Below are 21,136 nucleotides of genomic sequence, written 5' to 3'. Positions count from 1 at the left end.
CTACTTTTTTTCAGAAAAAGGACCACAGAATTTGTAAAACAATTTCTCCTGATTACGGCAATACACAATATGTGGTAATAAACTGCTGTTTGGACCCACAGCGGGGCTTAGAAGGGAAGGAGCACTATTTGGCTTTTGGAGCTCAAATTTATGGGAAATAGTTTTTGCGTGTCAGGTCGCATTTGCAAAGCCCCTGAGGTACCAAAACAGTGGAAACTCCCCAAAAGTGCCCCCGTTTTGGAAAACTACACCACTTAAGGAATCTATAAAGGGGTATAGTGAGTATTTCCAATAAATGTTGAATTTTTCATTTTCACAAAGAATAAAAAGGAGGAAAAAGCACCCCAACATTTGTAAAGCAATTTCTCCCAAGTAGGGTAATGCCCCACATGTGGTCATAAATGTTTTTTTTATTAGAAACTTAATTTCCGGACCGATCCATTTTTTGCGTTTTCTTTTTCGTTTTTCCCTCCCCACTTTCCAAGAGCCATAACTGTTTGTATTTTTCCGTCCATAGAGTGGTGTGAGGGCTTATTTCTTGCGGGAGGAGTTGTAGTTTCTATTGCCACCATTTAAAGTACCATATAATGTACTGGGAAACTGAAAATAAAATGCTTTACAGGCAGAAATTGGAAAAAACTGCGATGGTTTTTTGAATTTTGTTTTTACTGCTTTCACGGTGCAGTAAAAACGACAACTTAAATTTAATCTGTGACTCAATACCATTACGGTGATACCATATTTATATCGTTTTTTTCATGTTTTGCAGCGTTTGCGCAACAGAATCAATTTTTTTTATAAAATTATTTATTTTTTGTGTCACCATAATCTTAGAGACGCAACTCTTATTTTTCAGTGAAAAAAGGTGTGTAAGGGCTTGTTTTTGGTCTACATGCGATTTTTTGATCACTATTTATTCTATATTGTTGGAGGGGTGGTGACCCAAAATAGCAATTCTGGCATTGTTTTTTTACTTTTTTTTTTTTGCAGTGTTCACCGTGCAGGAAAAATAATATTATAGTTTGGGTCATTACGAACGCGATGATACCAAATGTGTGTACTTTTTTTAATGTGTTCATTTTTTTTCCTATAATAAATACTTCTAGGAAAAAAAAGCATTTTTTGTTTTTAGGTAGCTTATAAAGGTTTTTTCACACTTTTATAAAACATTGTTATTACCTTTTTATTACTTTGTTTCTTTTTTCCCCACTAGGGGACTTGAAGACTTGCAGCTCTGTTCGCTGCTAGAATACCTTACACTACCTACGTAGTCTAATGTATTCTGTCATTATGAAGTGACAGTCACTCTGAAAGGAAGCCTATGAGGACCAGCCTCTGGCTGGTCCTCATAAGCTTCCGTACATAGCAGCCGGGTGCCATTGTCTGGCCTCTGGTTGCCATGACAACTATCGGCAGCCCCCGCTATTTCATGTGAGGGCTGCTGATCTGCTCTAAACTCCTTATATGCGGCGATCGCAATCAACCGCCACATCTAAGGGGTTAATTGGCAAAATCCGCGGCTATGGACAGCTGATCGGCAACTTGGAACACTGGGCAGACACCCTGCACAGCTAACTGCCGCTGCAGCATAGCGCCATGTGGCGGTTAACTGTAAAAGCGCAGACATAACTGCACGTCAAGGTGCGCGAAGTTACTGCACACCTTGACGTGCATTAATGACAAGGTGCACGAATCGGTTAATGAAAAAATGAAACAGTTATGCCCAACCAAATGCAGAGGGGCAAACAATTATACTGGTGTCCAAGGCCAACATCCGCAATATTATTGGAGGGTTAAGCAGCACTAGCGGGACTTGAATTATGCGCAACCTCCCCCTTACAGCCGCAGCCACGAGTCGGCAAGCGCCTCCTCCTCAGGAGACGCCAGCGCTCGCGTCCACTCACCTCAGCCGGATCCCGCAGGGTGCGCGCGCTCGTGCCCACTCTTGATGAACTTTGACCCGTGAGTACCCTGGACTATAAGAGGGGTCCAGCCACCTAGTTCTATGCCTGAGCATTGTTGTGTTCCCTATAGTTTGTCTATGTGATGGCCTAATAGTGTGTTCCCGGATATGCTGGACCTCTCGACATATCCTTCTGTCTGCCCAGATTGATATACGGATCCGTGAATGCCTCCAAGAGATTCAACGGAATCTCAGGAAGTGGCAAAGAAACACGGGGATCAATACTGCACAGAAGTGTAGACCGAGGATCCACATTGCCAGGAGGTGTAGTAGGAGGAGCGGCAGCTTGTGCCTCCTGCCGACAGGCAAGAATGTTCAACGCCTGGAGGAATTGGTCCTGTCGGGACCGGAGGTCCAGCATATCCACTTGCATCTCCTATGACGTCGTCATAGTCTTGGATCGACCAGCGGGGTCCATGGCCTGAGCGTACTGCCAAGAAGGGTCTGTGGACCCACTGGGCCGTACCGCCGTGGCGGTAAGGCAGCTGGCCAACAGGGCGCAGATAAATGTCTATAGTTCTTATAGGTACCTGTGGCAGCTCAGACAGCGGCAGGGCAGGCTCGGCTTGGACTAAGTAGCAGGCAGACGTCAGGCGATGTGAAGCAGGTCAGACGTGGATGCAGCACGACAGGACTTTGGCACGGCTCCGTGCTAAACCAGGAAGGTATGGATTGCTAGGAACTGGAACCAAGTACAGGGACAGGGACTGTGCCTGGGACTGGAACAGGAAACAACTAGGAGGCCATCACATAGACAAACTTAGGGAACACAACAACGCTCAGGCATAGAACTAGGGGGCTGGACCCCTCTTATAGTCAAGGGTACTCACGGGTCAAAGCTCGTCCTCCGGGATCCGGCAGAGGTGAGTGGATGCGAGCGCTGGCGCTGTGATAAGTGATTATGTGCATTGAAACAGAGAAACAGACGGTACAGGAGATATCTTATTATAGGTAGTGGTTCACTTTCAATGCAGTTGAATCAAGTGGATTTCAGGAATTTGTGACTTTCCTAAATGACAACGACCTGAGATTAAATTTCACTTCTAAATCAGATCCATTTTTAAAATGGGTTGATCTAACGTGATCAGAGAGGCAAGATCAGTACTCAGGTTGATCGAAAAACCACAGCCACCAACAGTCTCCTGTGGTAGGAGAGTGCCCACACATATGCCCTTAAGAAGGGAATTCCAATACCACCGCCTCAGGAAAAATTGTTCCAAAACCTCTGCTTTTAAACAGCAGGCGGTGGACCTAAGATTACAATTTCAAAGCAGAGGGTACCGGATAGGATTTTGGGAGAATCCTTTGATACAGCAATCCAGAGTGAGAGGAGTTCATTATTACTTCCAAAAATACATTTAAAACTTCCTAAGAAATTCAGAATTATTGGAACATTCGATGAAGCTCAGAGATTAAACATATTCTGGAATGCCATTGGAAGATTCTATTGGGAGGGGAGGATCTGGGAAATGTCCTGAATGTGAGATCACAGATTACCTTCCGTAAGAGAAATAGTCTCCGAGACCGACTGGTCAACAGTCATTACACGTCTCCACCTACCGTAGATAATTGGCAATGAAAGCTTGGGGCACTTTCCGTTGTGGTGACTGTACAGCCTGTGATCTAGTTCAGGTCACTAAGACATTTAGCAGTTCCTTCACTGGAATTAAATTTAGCATAAGAGACTTCATCAATTGTAAGGGTATGTTCACATGCTTAACAAAAAACATCTGAAAATACGGAGCTGTTTTCAAGGGAAAACAGCTCCTGATTTTCAGATGTTTTTTCAGCAACTCGCGTTTTTCGCGGCGTTTTTTACGCCGGTTTTTGGTGATGTTTTCCATAGAGTCTATGAAAAACGGCTCCAAAAACGTCCCAAGAAGTGTCCTGCACTTCTTTTGACGAGCAGTCATTTTACGCGCCATATTTTAACAGCGACGCGTAAAATAAAGGCTCGTGGGAACAGAACATCGTAATTCCCATTGAAAGCAATTGGCAGATGTTTGTAGGCGTATTAGGGGCGTTTTTTCAGGCGTAATTCGAGGCGTAAAACGCCCGAATTACGCATGAAAACACTGCGTGTGAACATACCCTAAGAGCAAGTGTGTCGTATATCTGGCCAAGTGTGGTTGTTCCCTTGATTATGTTGGAAAAACAACGGGAATTTAGATGTAGAATCCGTGATCACCACAATATCTTAAATAAGAGGGACACCCCTCTAGCAAGACATGCTTTTATGAAGCATAGGGGAAACCCCATGGCCTTTAGATTTAACGGGATGGAACATGTTCCCTCACCACCTAAAGTTGGAGATTGGGACAAGAATACCTTACAGATTAAATATTGCTCGATCTATAAAATGAAATATGTTAATCCTCAAGGCCTAACTGAAAGATTGGAATTGAACTGCTTTTTGTAATTAACTTCTCTCTGCATTCCCCACAATATTTAATTTAATGTATCCTATTATATGGACTTATTGAACTATGTTGCCTTTTTAGATGTATATATATATATATATATCTATATTTATCTTGTGCCACACTGCATGTCTTCTTTTCATGTTACTTTGTACACTACCGTATATGAGTGAAGCCGGGACACGCTTATAGGTTCCTATGATATTGAGACGCTTCCCTCACTCCACTCCTCTTTAGGTGACATCACACAGAGGCTGGATGTTGTTATTGAGATAGACGCCCTGAGATAGACCACCCTGTGATGATTGGTCAATATGGAGCTGTGCCACAGTAAGATGAACAGGGCTGTGAGCCAGGGGCGTAAATAGGAAAGACTGGGCCCCATAGCAAACCTTTGACTGGGGCCCCACCTAGGTGCCACACGCAGACCCCCTTATAGATAGTGCCCCCTGTAGATACTGCTCCCCCATTGTATATAGTTCCACTCTGCTCCCCCCTCTTGTATATAGTGCCACCCTGAACCCCCCTTGTATATGCCATCCTGCTCCTCTCTCGTATATAATGCCACCCTGCTCCCCCCTTGTATATAGTACCACACAGTCCCCCTAGTATATAGGGCCACACAGCCCACCCAAAAAAATAAATATATTGTACCTACCTTCACATCCTCCAGGCGGGACGTATGCGCAGACCAGCGTAATACAGTGACGTCATCACGCCAGCCTGCGCAGGAAGTCTTCCCAGCGCCTTATAGACTGCAGGCCTAATGTGGCCTGCAGCCTATAATATTCATCTGTATCTACACTACCGTTCAAAAGTTTGGGGTCACCCAGACAATTTTGTGTTTTCCATGAAAACTCACACTTCTATTTATCAAATGAGTTGCAAAATGACTAGAAAATATAGTCAAGACATTGACAAGGTTAGAAATAATGATTTTTATTTCTCCTTCAAACTTTGCTTTCATCAAAGAATGCTCCATTTGCAGCAATTACAGCATTACAGACCTTTGGCATTCTAGCTGTTAATTTGCTGAGGTAATCGGGAGAAATTTCACCCCATGCTTCCATAAGCCCCTCCCACAAGTTGGATTGGCTTGATGGGCACTTCTTGCGTACCATACGGCCAAGCTGCTCCCACAACAGCTCTATGGGGTTGAGATCTGGTGACTGTGCTGGCCACTCCATTACAGATAGACTACCAGCTGCCTGCTTCTTCCCTAAATAGTTCTTGCATAATTTGGAGGTGTGCTTTGGGTTATTGTCCTCCTGTTGTAGGATGAAATTGGCTCCAATCAAGCGCTGTCCACAGGGTATGGCATGGCGTTGCAAAATGGAGTGATAGCCTTCCTTATTCAAAATCCCTTTTACCTTGTACAAATCTCCCACTTTACCAGCACCAAAGCAACCCCAGACCATCACATTACCTCCACCATGCTTGACAGATGGCGTCAGGCACTCTTCCAGCATCTTTTCAGTTGTTCTGCGTCTCACAAATGTTCTTCTGTGTGATCCAAACACCTCAAACTTCGATTCGTCTGTCCATAACACTTTTTTCCAATCTTCGTCTGTCCAATGTCTGTGTGCTTTTGCCCATATTAATCTTTTCCTTTTATTAGCCAGTCTCAGATATGGCTTTTTCTTTGCCACTCTGCCCTGAAGGCCAGCATCCCGGAGTCGCCTCTTCACTGTAGACATTGACACTGGCGTTTTGCGGGTACTGTTTAATGAAGCTGCCAGTTGGGGACCTGTGAGGCGTCTATTTCTCAAACTAGAAACGCTAATGTACTTGTCTTGTTGCTCAGTTGTGCAGCGGGGCCTCCCACTTCTCTTTCTACTCTGGTTAGAGCCTGTTTGTGCTGTCCTCTGAAGGGAGTAGTACACACCGTTGTAGGAAATCTTCAGTTTCTTGGAAATTTCTCGCATGGAATAGCCTTCATTTCTAAGAACAAGAATAGACGGTCGAGTTTCAAATGAAAGCTCTCTTTTTCTAGCCATTTTGAGAGTTTAATCGAACAGATTCTCAACTAGCTCAAAGGAAGGTCAGTTTTATATCTCCTCTAAACAGCAAAACTGTTTACAGCGGTGCTAACATAATTGCACAAGGGTTTTCATGTGTTTTCTTATCATCCATTAGCCTTCTAACACAGTTAGCAAACACAATGTACCATTAGAACACTGGAGTGATGGTTGCTGGAAATGGGCCTCTATACACCTATGTAGATATTGCATTAAAAACCAGACGTTTGCAGCTAGAATAGTCATTTAGCACATTTACAATGTATAGAGTGTATTTCTGATTAATTTAATGTTATCTTCATTGAAAAAAACTGTGCCTTTCTTGCAAAAATAAGGAAATTTCTAAGTGACCCTAAACTTTTGAACGGTAGTGTACGTCCAGAGGACGCAGATACAAGTGAATGTAGCTGTCGCTAGCACTGGGGCACCCTCTGGTGCTAGCGACGCCACCGGGCATGAGGGGGCTTGTGCTGTCTGGCCCTTAAATTAAGCCATAGCGGCTGCTAGCAGCGCCATCGGGCATGGGGAGCCGTGTCGGCTGGTGGCACGGGCCCCCTCTTGCCGCGGTCCCCATAGCAGCTGTTACAGCGGTAGTTACACCACTGCTGTGAGCATATATACAAGGAAGTACCAGAACTGAACGGCCACTGCCAAAATCAATTGCTGAATGTCTTTAGTCCCATTGAGTAGACTCCCTGATGAGTCAGTCTTATGTCTGATGAAAAGTGTAGGAGCAGGGAATAATGCAAGTTTAGTTTAGGGCAATCACAGTCAGTTCAGGATTCAGGTTCCAACGCTGTCCTGAGGTCATGCTTTTGAGAACGGTCACCAGCCCCAGTACAGCATTGAGGGATAGAATCAATATACTTAAGCCAGACACAGGGTCACTTAGTAATATATGCTGAGAATCTGCATTATTCAACTCTTGTCATTGTGCTGACAGCTTATTACATCTTAAGTAACAAGGGTTGTTCTGATATCGTGGGGCAGCCTACTAAGGGCAATTGATCAGCGATTTCTATAAATCAAACAAATCTCTGCATTGAAAGTGAACCAATACCTATAGTAAGTTATCTCCTGTACCATCTGTTGCTCTGTTTTAATCCACATAATCACTTACCACAGTGTGTAGGGGTACTTTGTTATTATTTTATTACAATTATTTAATAAAAGTGAAGTTTTAACAGGGAATTGAGACCTGCCTTTTGTAGATAAAATTTGAGCCCAGCAGAGTATATTCAGTGAGTGATTTTCTGAACAAGTGAGTGAACAAGCCCTCCCACAGCTTCTTAGATGGAAGAGCGAAAAAGTTCTGTCTCTCATTTTTTTTAAATGTTTTATTGTGTAAAAGTAGTAAAACATATAAAAACTATATACACTTGGTAAAGCCATAATTGTAGTGTCCCACAGAATAAAGTTAACATGTAATTTATACAGAACAATAAATGCCGCATTAATGGAAAAAAAAATGCATGTACCCCTAAATGGTACCAATTAAAACCACAGCTCGTCCCGCAAAAAACAGTCCTCATACCACTAGGTCTTTGAAAAAATAAAACAAAGTTATGGCTGCCATAAGTCAGAAAAATACAAATATGCAGATGTGCAGACCCGAGCGGAACATTTCTTCTGTTTCAAAAGGCGATTATCAAGGCCCTAATATTAGGGAACCAGGAAGGGGAGGGCCCAAACATATCTGCTGGAAGTGAGGGTGCCCATATTATATCAGGACAACACTTTCCCAGCAAAATTCCCCAAACTGCAAAAAGGTGCAGAGTGTGGACCAAAATGGGGATAAGAAAGGACACCATTTATCATAGTGACACTGGCCTTTGCAGAAAGGATTTATTTTAAAGCATAACAGACATAATTTTCTTTTACCCAATTATTATACCACCTTTATGCCCTGATGAACTCTGCCCAGCTTACATATAGCCCCGCATTATGAACTGAAATACCAGTAAGACTCCAAACAAAAACTACTACCAAGGAAAATCTGCACTCCTAAAGCCAAATGGCGCACCCTCTCTTCTGAGCCCTACACTGTGCCCAAACAGCAGTTTACTTCCACATATATGGCATCACCATACCCGGGAGAACCCTTTTAACAATTTTTTGGGGTGTGTGTCTCCAGTGGCACAAGCTGTGCACAACATATTTGCCACTGAAAGGGCATATCTGGGGAAAAAATGTAATTCTTACTTTGCACCATCTGAGGTGCATTGATTTCTGGAAAACACCTGTGGGGTCAAAATGCTCACTACTCCCCTTAATAAATATCTTGAGGGGTGTATTTTCCAAAATGCGGGTCACTTCTCAGGGGTTTCTTTTATTATTTCACTTTAAAGCCCTGCAAATGTAAGCCAATTCTCTGTAAATCGTCAATTAGGCCTCAATTTCTCATGGTACTCTTACTCCTGAGCCCTGTCGTATGTCCAGGCAAAAGATTAGGGCCACATGTAGGGTAGGCAAAAACCGGGAAACAGCATAATAATTAAAAATCTGTCTTTCCATAGGGCCACAGGCTGGGCTCAACATATTGGACACTGAAATGGCATATCTACAAAAAAATTGCCATTTTCACTGTTCAGCATCGAGTGCACGCTAATTTGTGTAAAACACCTGTCAGGCTAACATGCTCACTACACCCCTTGGTGAATACCTTGAGGGGTGCAGCTTCCAAAATGGTCACTTTTGTGGCTTTCCACTGTTTTGGTCCCACAAGGGCTTTATAAATGCGACATAGCGACCAGAAACTAATCCAGAAAAATGTTATTGTGGTTTATGACCACATATGAGGGATTTCTGTACTCTGAAGAAATTGCTGTACAAATGTTTGGGGGAATTTTCCCCTTTATTCCTTGTGGAAATGAATCTGATTTTTTTTCCTCTTTTATTTGTTGAGAAAACGAAAAATATTGAACTAAAGCTACGTCTCATTGGAAAAAAAAAAGTAAATTCTTATTTTCACTGCCCAATTCTAATAAAATCTAAGAAACACCTGTTGAGTCAAAATGCTCACTACACCCCTAGATGAATTCCTCAAGGGGTGTAGTTTCCCAAATGGGGTCACTTTTGGAAAGTTTTCACTGTACTGGTACATTGGACTGGTATGGGCTCTGCAAAAGCGAAATGGTGCCAGGAAATTAATCCAACAAAAAATGGCGCTACTTCCCTTCTGAGCCATACCGTGTGCCCAAATAGCAGTTTGTGACCACATCCGGTATGGGGTATTTTCGTACTTGGAAAAAAATAGTTTTACAAATATTGGAGGGCTTTTTCCTATTTATTCTATGTGGAATTAATATTTTTCTTTTAGCTAAAACTACATCCTATTGGGAAAAAAAATCTAATTTTTCATTCTCACGGCCAAATTCTAATAAAATCTAAATCAAAATGCCCACAACACCCCTATATGAATTCCTTGTGGGTGTGGTTTCCAAAATTGGGTCTTTTTTTGGATTGTTTCCTTTGTTTTGGCATCACAAGACCTCTTCAAACCGGACATGAGTGGTGCAGTTTTTAAAATGGGGGTTTCTAATATACAGGCCCCTCAAAGCCACTTTGGAACTGAAATGGTCCCTAAAAAAGCATGTTTTTGATTTTTTTTCTGGAAAATGTGAGAAATTTCTGCTAAACTTATAAGCCTTGTTACGTCCTAGAAAAATAAAAAGGTTTTCAAAAAACGATGCCAAATAAAGCATAGGACATATGGAAAATGTTAATTAGTAACTATCTTGTGTGCTATTACTATCGGTCTTACAAGCAAAATCATTTAAATTTAGAAAAACACACATTTTTCACAAACAATGAATGTATCAGCCAAACTTTACCTCTGACAAAGTCCAATACAGATGTAGCCATCTTTATCTGGATTCTGATAACTTGCTGCAGCATGATGATGTCTCATCAAAATCCATTGAAAAGTCATTAAAAAAGTCAAGATAAAGGATCTTTACACTATGTATTTAATGCTTTAAAGTCAAGATAAAGACGGCTACATCTGTATGTCATGAGAAAACAGTCTCAGAATTGCTTAGATTGGAATGTTTTTTCCTAAGTTATTACCACATAAAGTGACGCATCAAAATGAGGATCTGTCATTAAGGTCAAAAGTGGCTGTAGCGGGAAGGGGTTAATGGCAGTAGGAGGTCGTTTTTATTACATTTATGACCCAACGGTCTGTGGAGATGCGTTCACATAAGTCTATATGTTGGCGGGAAAGAATAGACGACTGTCCTAACCTGTATGCGACTTCTTGGATAAGCTGGGTGGACACTCTTGAGAAGAATCTTCGTGAATATCCCAGTGTCACTTAAGTCTTCCCCCTGAGAACTTGTATGGGCGACCCGCAGAGCAAAAGGGCTTTTTGGGATGTCTTGTTTTTTTATTTTAATTCTACAAAGGATTTACGTTCCCAATATCTACCTGCCTTTCACTTCATGAATAAAGTTTGGCTAGAATAGATTACGACTTTTAAGATTAAGAAATTCTTGAGATTTTGGTGATAGATCTGCCATCTCTGCTGATGTGAGCCAGCAGGCTCTTCTGATATTTGTTATATAATTAAAGGATTGCTCTAACAGCTTAACCAACCGCCTTTAACCAGGCTAACTTGGATCACAATAGGGCTCTCGCACTGCAGATGAGGTCTCGCTATCCTGCTTTGCTTCAACTAGTATGAACAGCAGTGGACCCATCGAATCACTTGAATTGCACATTTTTGAGAGTCTGATCTATAATGTCATTTGAAACCACTGTCCGGTAATTGATCGCAGATCAGGGTCAGCTTAGATCATGCGACCGTATCCACTGCCGTCGGGACAAATTTTGAGGAAGCTCTTGTGAGTTTTCGCTGCAAGATCACAGCCACCTCCACTGATCTCGGGAGATCGTATTGTTTCTTTTCTAGAGGACAAAGGGAGGCAACCTAATGGCTGGTTCTAGGTGACTGTCTTCCCAACTAAAAAATTCTGTACTCACGAGAAGCAGCAAAATGCTGTCTGAGATGACGTATATCCTGGCCCGGTAAACGTACTGACTCTACTTGTGAATATCTAGCTGGTAAGTAGTCTTTATACTTCCTTGTGTATCATGTGAGAGAGGCATATAGGGAGGAATATCCAAGTAATGCTAACAATGTACAATAACAGTTTAAAGAGAACCATCATCTGCCCTTATATGTGCAGCTGAGTGCAGCATGTAATGGGGAGGGCTGCACAAACCCTGGGGCACTCTACTTTTTTTTTCCTATCCTCCTCTGTTATTTAGATATCAGTGCAGTTATATTTGGTGCACAATATTTAAATAATCCCCTGAATTGTCAAAGGGGCGTGTAATTGGCAAGGGGGCGTGTAACATCGCTGTGACACTGTCCAATCAGCTACGGACTGTGTGACAGCAAGAGCTAAAGAGTGAGAGCGTGTGCGCGTGCCCTTTTCTTGCTGTGTCACTGTCTGTAGCAGAATGGACATTGTCACCAAATATAAAACGGCACCGATATCTAAATAACAGAGGAGGATAGGAAAAAAATGTAAAGTGCCCCAGGGTTTGTGCAGCCCTGTCCATTACATGCTGCACATGTATAGGCAGGTTAAAGGTTCTCTTTAAGCTCGATTTACTCTAATAACAATGAGCATTGTACTTTTTTTGTAGTGGAAGCATAACCTTGATGGTTAACGGATTCTACACTATTCTGGCATTCAAAAATGAATGGAAACAAAGAAATGATGCTAATGTAAAACTTCTAAGCTGCCCAAAGTAATTAGCAAAAAATAAATAAATGCTGTTCAATAATAATTAAGAATAATTAAATAATATTTGTAGAAGTATTAAACATGGCACTCGAGAAAATTGCTCTGGTTTTCAATCCAATGACTATAAGATGCAAACATTCTTTCGGCTAAACTAAAGGAAAACCTTTTTAAACAAATACTCTATCCTTTATGGAATATGTATTTATATTTTTAAATTTAAATTGGTAGTTTAGTATATATCTAAATCGATATGTTATAAAATGTCTCTAATAGTTTATTCATAAAATTAAATGTTTTTTCCCCAATGTACTCCAAACCAAACCCAAGGACAAGAGCCCAGTTCTCAAAACAGAGAAATAGGTAGAAATGTACTGTCACTGGACAATTCACGAACCAAATACACGTGCTCGTTCCCGATCATTGCCCTTAATAAACAGGGCAACTATCAGCCAATGAAAGAGCAAACACTCGTTCTTCGGCTGATCGTATCGATTATGCAGCAGAAAATATCATTGTCGGCAGCACGTGCCGACATGATAGAAATGTATGGGGTCGAGTAGTAACGAGTGCCCTTCCCCATACAATGTTTCTTGCGAAAGGAGCAAATGAGCGCCAAATCAACGAGCGGTCTTGATCGGCGCTCATTGTTACGTCCAAAATGGGCCGATGTAAAAGGTCCCTAATAGACCAGAATAACACCTAAATATTACCTAACCAGTTGCGAACTGCCCATAGGACTAGAACGGCCTAGTGGTCCACACCTATCTCTGCAAGGACATTTTAAAACACCCTGCATAATTTTCCCCTCCACGCCTCTTCCACTACATTACAGTTAAATATATAGTTTATTTTATTATTACACAATATCAAAGCCCTATATGTTCTTGAAAAACAAGACCAAATAAATATAGGTTGGCAAAGGAATCAAACAATTTGCTATTAAACTGGCACATGGCTAAAACGTGAAAATATGCCAGGTCAGGAAGGGAGGTGCAGCTTCTGGCCAGGAAGATAAATCTATCAAATATATGAATTGTTGCATTACTTTTGCTATGCAATAATTGAATGTTGCTGCACAATGCAGTATTTAGGATTGAATTCTCAGTCACAAAAAAGCTGAATGAATGAACAAACAAACATCGGCACAATACCAGAACTGGGTTCACTAATCATAGCCTGTCCCGCCATCTGGGCTAACATGAAAGCAATTTTGATAACAGTACAATCATTCCAATAGAATAAATCTTGTCTACATTTGAACAGACAAGAAGCCTATTGGATTTAGACATTACAAATGCCTATATCCAGAGGATCTAACTGAGGCAATTAAAAAATGATAACTTTAATATAAACCAGAATTTTCCAAAATTACCATATATCCGCATTTGCATCTGGTTAATATTATATTAGTTGATAATTGCCAAAATTATTGATTTTAAAAAAGATATACACGTACGGCCCTTACATTCACGGTTAACAAAGAGATACACAATTATGTTCATTGTTGTCCATGCTTTAGCTCCATTGTGAAGGTTTATCATTTCTCTTTATAATATACTGCATGTCATTACAAATCTAAAGAGCATTTTAGGTTTGGCCTAGATCGCTTCCATAGAAACAAAATAACCGGTTTACAGGTTGTCATAACAACTGCTCTTATTCCGCAAAGGGAACGAATGGCTAATATCATCAAAACCTTTTAACCACAGTATAGGGGATCTTTTAGCATAGGCGTATAGATCCAGGATTTTTACTTTTGAAAGATCAATATTCCATAGCTTTCACCCAATGGCCTCTGTCAACTTCCATAGCGATCAATACAACTTTTTTGTTTACCTATAAACTTACATACCAAATGTTTGGTTGAATGAGTATATTTAAAATGTTAAGAAACATACATTATTTTTTATCTAGAAGAAAAGATTTAAATATTAGTATGGTCAATAAGAAAAAAAAATGATATGTATGAAATTTCACTAATATTTCTTCTTGTGAAAATATGTTTAGACTTTTTGTATGGAGCCCGCCATTTTTATAAAGAATTGTAGACTCCTTAGAAGCCACACTTATGCGTGAGGAAGATCCTGGATCGGGAACAAAACACGTAGCATATGTTTTACAATAGTTTATAAATAAAATTCTACATTTCTCAAAAGCCAAGCACATAGTTTGGAAACACGAACCTAAGCTGCAGCAACGCACGTTCACAAGGAACAAGTTTTGCTTCTAATTAAGTATTCTATCCATTTTAGTGAATGAGGTTGGAAATAGTGGCAAGAACGAGCTCAGACATTTACGCCATAGTCAATTGACATGCCATAATCAGGAAAATCTGTACACGGGATTCAAAATTCAGCCAGAAATATGATTGCGCATTTCAACATAAATTAGCGGCATTTACGAAGCAAGATTCACATGTTAGATATGCATATTTTTCTGTGGATTTTCACACCTCTCCTTGAAAGTAGTGAGAATATAAAACCATAAATTGATACTGCAGTTTTAAAAATCTGTCCCGTAGGCGAATTTACGTGCGGAAAATTTAGACAAAATGTATACGAGATTTGTTCAAATCCAATCTACTTTGCTGGTACTGTATTACGCTACAGATTTTCCATCGGTACTTCTGAGCAAACTGCATTGATGATTCACAGGCTCTAAAATCCATTACAATGAACAAAAAAAAAATGATGATTCACAGGCTCTAAAATCCATTACAATGAACAAAAGGAGAAAGAAAACAAAAAAGTCATACGGATTGGTAGACTATATTTTGAGAGAGAGAGTAAAAAAAATTGTGGAGCATTGCATTAGTCATTCATTCTTCGTTCCAGTATGTTCTCATCTTACATAGAATCTTATCTGATTGAACAAGTCCACAAATCAGCTTCATTTCATTGTTTGCATAGCTATTAAGAATTTGAAGACAACAGAAAAACCTTTAGGTAAATCATCACAACAGACAGCAATCAAAAAAAATAACCCAGTAAGGCTATTCACGCGGCAGATCTTGCGGTCCTGCCGAAAAATCCACCACAGAACTATTCCTGCTGTCGGCAGGAAGATTCCTCCTACCATTGAATTCAATGGGAGGTTCGGGCGGAATCCACCTGATTGAGCAGGAGGCTCCTCTTTCCCGCTAGCTGAAAAAAACAGCTAGAAGGAAAAAGCATCCGACTCAGTCTGAACAGGGCCTAAAAGTTATTCGCTGTTCAGACAAAAAAAAACAGAACCTGTTGGATATGAATTTATGTTTTATCATGATAAATATTCATGTAGCTAAAATTCATGCGCACACTTTTGTTATTTCGTCAACTGGTAGTTAATGCTAAAAAGAATAGTTTATTTCATTGTTTCAAATGAAGCTTCAATAACATGAATTACAATAAATTAAATGATTCCGTATTGCACAGAAACATGTAATCTGAATTATACACTAAGCTCTTTCTACAAATTTATAAGTAGACAAAAAAAGACTTTCTGTGCTTTTGCCATGGTATCCAATTAAAAATACTATATGGACAAAAGAATTGGGACACCTACACATAACATCTACAGGAGCCTGTATGACATACCATTCTAAATCCATAGGCATTAATATTGAGCCCCCCCCCCCCCCCCCCTTTGCAGCTAAATCGGCTTCCACTCTTCCGGGAAGGCTTTCTACAAGGATTTTGTATTGTGTCTATGGGAATTTTTGCCCATTTATCCAGAAGAGCATTTGCGAGGTCAGACACTGATGTTGGATATTGGATAAGAGGGCCCAGCTCCCAATCTCTGTTCTAGTTCATCTCAGAGGAATTCGATGGAGTGGAGTTCAAGGCTCTGTGCCAGCCAGTCATGTTCTTCCACACTAAACTCATCCAACGATGTCTTTATGGACCTTGCTTTGTGCACTGGGGCACAGTCATGCTGGAACAGAAAAGGGCTGAACCCAAACTGTTCCACAAAGTTGGAAGCATACATTTGTCCAAAATGTCTTGGTATGCTGAAGCATTAAGATTTCCCTTTATTTGAATTAAGAGCCCTGGGCCAACCCCTGAAAAACATTGTCATAACATTATCCCTCCATCTATCCTCCTCCTGCGTTTTTGTTGCATTTTTTAGTTTTCGAAGATAAACTCCAATGTCTTTCAATGGGAGTTAAAAGGCTATGTACACCTTTGAAATTTTTTATTTTTTTTTAAAAGGTAAGTCAGGGGGTGATTAGTGCAACTTTATAAATAGTTTTTATTAAAAATTTGTTTTACTTTTTAAGACGCAGCTGCTCTGTATCCTCTATATAGAGCAGCTGTATAGTTCGCTAAGACTTGAAGTCAGTCCCGCAGATCTGACTGGTTCAGTGTCAGCGGGTCCTGTGTCTCTGACACGTAGGATCCACCTTATGAACTTAGATGTGATGGATAACAGGTGGTTCCTGCGTGTCAGAGATACGCAGGATCCGCTGTCCCTCAACTGGTCAGTCCTGCGCACCTGACGGGAGCAGGATTTGGCAAAAGATATAGCTGAAGATCACACGGCCAGTGTCAGTGTATGCAATGTAGATAGATTTTACATGGGCTATATTAGAAGGGGAAAGCAGTACAGGTCTATAAGTCTGTGCTGATACGTGAGAGCTAGTGCAGGCAGCAGATTCCTGGATTCACATCCAGTATGTATTATTGAGAGGGACACAACCCCATGAGAAAAGTTTGAAACTATGAGCAGGTTGCAAACTACATATCAGAAGGCTTGAAAATAAATGAAGATTGTAGCCTGGAATTTAGTGCAATTTTTTTTTCTTTTTGATCCAGGTAACCACAGCCTTTAATTCTGCTTCATTGACAATTCATGCATAATTCAACTGCAAGTCAAGGTGACCTCCTTTGTCTCCACAAAAACTTCATTCCACCACATAAAACTAAAAGAAAGCCACTCGAAAATATAAAATCACAGTTCATGTAAAGTTGTGGCATACATACATTTTGGAAGAAATCCTGTAAAACACAGCGGACACCCGCAGCGTATAGAGTCAAAAGTGCGCTCCATACTTCTCCCGCTGCACCAGATGATGCAACGTTTCTGTCCTACTATGCTTGAAAAAGGTCCCATAGTAGGACAGAAACGTTGCATCATTGTGTTGACTGAATAAACCACATCTTATTGCTTTATTGGAGTGCTGTGGGATTTCCTCCAAAATATATATTATATATACACCAAAATCATGCACTTTACTTACCTCTGAAACAATAGCCTCTACTCTAACATAAGAAGATCTATTATTTGACAGGCAATGTGATACAATATAAATGTAATCATTCAGAATCTACTACCAAACTTGGCCTGAGACAAACTCCAAACGGGCCGCAATGTTTTTTCTAGACAACAGTTTGGCGTCCGTCCATAAACACTGTTCTTGTTCAGTGGTTTTCTAATAGTAGACACATGAACAGAGGATTTTGCAGTTCGTAGAGTCTTCAGTAGGTCTTATGCAGTTACCCTTGGGTTCTTTTTCACCTCTTTCAGGATTGCTCATTGTGCCCTTTGAGTGATCTTAACAGGACGCCCACTCCTAGGGAGAATAGCAACAGTCCATACAATTTTTCTAACCATGGATTAATGTACACCCAGGTCTTCAGTAATGCTTTTGTAGCTTTTTCCCCACTTCATGCAGCTCTATAACACGTCTTCTGAGGTCTTTTTGAAATCGTTTGCCTTGAGACATGGTTCACACTAACCAATCTTCCTTGAGAAGAACAGATTTGTCAATAACCAGGCTGTGTGTGCCTTTGTTTAATGGGAAAATAACTTGTGAAACCCTCTCTAGGCTCTAGGATGTCATAACCACAGAGGTTTCCGTACATTTTCTCCCTGCACTGCGGATATTTATGTGCTAAATAAAAGGCATTAACAGTACAACTATTTGTGTTTGTCTCTAATTGTGACTTAGATTAAAAATCAGACCACATTTTATTTGTGATCAATGCGCAAATCCAGGTAATTCCAACTTGCTTCTTTGTATTATATAAAAGACTTTCATCAATGTAAAAAATTCTTAAGAATCAAAGCATTGACTTTGTTTTTTTTTCCCCCTCAGGTCCCTACGTTCCACCTTTCAACATTAGTTCTTTAGGATTTGGGAACAAGACACACATCTCCAGGGAAAATCTAACGTTCTCTTTCTACTACCAGCATTCTTCAACAGTAGCAGCAATGTTTATCTTGGCATACACTTTCATCTTTCTCATGTGCATGATTGGCAATATGTTGGTATGCTTTATTGTACTAAAAAACCGGCAGATGCGCACTGTGACCAACATGTTCATTCTGAACCTAGCCATCAGCGACTTGTTGGTGGGGATCTTCTGCATGCCAACTACATTGGTGGACAACCTCATCACGGGTAAGTCACCTCAATGGCACTGTGTCTGAACACAAGCTTCACACTATACTTTCTGGTATGTGGCAGTTACTGCACAATTCCTACAGCAGAGGCATATACTAACGTCTTGATCAGTGATTAAACCATAGAATTAGTTTTTATTTTTTTGTGTTACTATCTTCAGCCAGAATTTTTCTCATTTCTGTAATATATAACTTAATCTGCTGCCTAGATACAGTTGCAAACAATGTGCTGTATACAACCACAATTTATTTTACTTAATCAAATACAAACATTGCTAGAAAGTGACATCATAGTTGAAATGTAACGAATATTTAGGAAAGAATTTATATTGACCCCTTCACGCACCAGGACGTGCCGGTACGTCCTGGTGCAGCGGGAGAAGTATGGAGCATGCTCACGTGCTCCATATGCTGTAGGAGTCAGCTGTGTTTTACAGCTGACACCCGGGACTAACAGTCAGGAACAGCGATAACGCTGTAACTGGCCGACTAACCGCTTAAATGCTGCGGTCAATTACGACCGCAGCATCTGAGGCGATAGAAAGAGGGGGCGCCCCCCTCCGACAGCTCATTGCCCCCTGCAACGCAATCGGGGGGTGCCGATGGTGGTCAAGGCAGTCCAGGGGCCTAATGAAGGCCGCCAGGACTGCCTCCACTCTGCCTGTTAAGCCCTGCCTATGGCAGTGTTTAACAGAAGCCTGTAGAAATGACAATATATTGCAATAAATTAGAATTGTATTATACAATACATTAGTATAGTACCAGCGATCTAATGATCGCTGGTTCAAGTCCTCTAGGGGGACTAATAAAATGTGCTAAAAAAAAATTGAAATAAAATTGTTCAGTAGTGAAAAAAAAATTCTATTAAAAGTTTAAAATAAACCTTTTGCCATTTTTCCTCTAAAGTAATGTAAAAAATAAGAAAAAAGTAAACAAATTTGGTATCGCTGCATCCGTGAAAGTCTGAACTATTACAATGAAGCATTATTTAACATGCATGGTAAATGCTGTGAAAAATAAAACATTTAAAATTGCTGTTTTTTTGGTAATTTCACTCTAACAAAAATCTAATCAAAATTGATCAAAAAGTCATATGTACCAAATTGATATCAATAAAAGCTACAGCTCGTCCCACAAAAAATAAGCTCTCAGAATGTGGTGAAACAAAACAATTTAGTTTTTTAAACAAAAAAACTATATAAATTTGGTATCAGCGTAATCGTATTTTTCAGAATAAAGTTAAGTTGATGTTTTTACCACACAGGGAAATACGTAAAAATGAAACCCAAAAAACAATGGAAGAATCAATGTTTTTTTCCAATTTCAGCCCGCAAATTGTTTTTTTTCCCAGTACATTAAATGGCACTTTACATGGTAGTAATAGAAACTACTACTCCTCCTGCAAACAATAAGCCCTCACACCACTCTATTGATGGAAAATTAAAAACATTATAGCTCTTTGAAGGGGGGGGGGGGTAAAAACAAAAATGAAAAATGAAAAAATGGCCGTGTCCTTAAGGAATTAAAGAGGTTATCAAGTTTGGAGTCCAACAAACTTCTCCATGGTTTGCTGATTTTTGCTGCATAAAACAAAGGGTGTGCAATGTACATGAAGGAAGATAATGAAGTCTTAGAGCAGAGAACTCAAGGAAATGATTGTCAGACCAATTTGACACAATTATATTTTTTTTGGAGTAGTTATATTCTTTGGTGAAAAGAAATCTAATATTATGCTTTCCTCTCAAGTTCATAAGAAATGTAATTTATATCTAATTGGATTTGGTCTGAAGCACAAAATATGTCACTGTATACCATGGACTTACACAGACAGAATGGTGAGGCAACAAAGTACATGAGCAGGTTTCAGTTTTCACTTCCTTACAGTAAAGGTTGTAATAATGATACAAGAAGAAGCAGGCTAAGCACTTGTCATGCTAAAGCCTAGGGGAAAAAATATATTGACCAGATTGATGGCTTGGTAAACAGTCTTATGATCAATAACAGATCAACAAAACATTGTAAAATCAATTAACCCCTTAATGACCGCCCACCATCTTTTGACGGCAGGATGTGCATGTGCTTATTCTACAGCGACATCTTTTGGCGCCACTGTAGAAGAGACTGAGGAGCGCTCATCCTTTAAGCAGGAGCTGTAACTTACTGCTTCTGAACTTAGAGCAGCCTGCTGAACGCAGCTAGGATAAGAAAACATTCCGAGCCCAGATTTTTAACCCTTTGATCTCCGCAGTCCGTGACCGCGGCATGATCAAAGTGAACTCTCCTCTTTGAACGCATCACCTGAAACCCGGTGACACGATCAAAAACCGCGAAATCCCTCTGCAGTCAGCCCTGGGGACCTAGAAAGGACCCCAGGGCTGTCTATTTAGTAAGCCTGCTTTAAGCGCACACTATTAGCTGCCCTAACAGAAGCCTGTGTCATAGAGACAGTGTAATATATCATACAAGAGTATGCGAATACATAAGAATAAAAGCTGTAACTAAAGTTATTCCTTAATAGGATGTAAAACGAAAGTAACAGAAAAAACAAAGTCCCCACCCAAAATAGTCATTATTTCACATTAAAATATATTTTAT

The 21,136-nt window shown here is 40.3% G+C and overlaps 1 protein-coding gene across 1 annotated transcript in view; it reads left to right on the top strand.

Moving 5' to 3' along the window:
* NPFFR1 (neuropeptide FF receptor 1) overlaps window positions 1–21,136 on the top strand; it is a 200,443-nt gene that overhangs the window by 49,695 nt on the left and 129,612 nt on the right. The window contains exon 2 of the mRNA XM_075841566.1: window positions 18,234–18,539. Within this exon, the coding sequence (XP_075697681.1) occupies window positions 18,234–18,539 (306 nt within the window). The remainder of the gene's footprint in view (window positions 1–18,233; window positions 18,540–21,136) is intronic.

This window comes from Rhinoderma darwinii, chromosome 11 (genome assembly GCF_050947455.1).
Source record: "Rhinoderma darwinii isolate aRhiDar2 chromosome 11, aRhiDar2.hap1, whole genome shotgun sequence".
Lineage (NCBI taxonomy): Eukaryota > Metazoa > Chordata > Amphibia > Anura > Rhinodermatidae > Rhinoderma > Rhinoderma darwinii.
The sequence above is the reverse complement of the archived record's forward strand: the minus strand, read 5'-3'. Positions and strand labels throughout refer to the sequence as shown.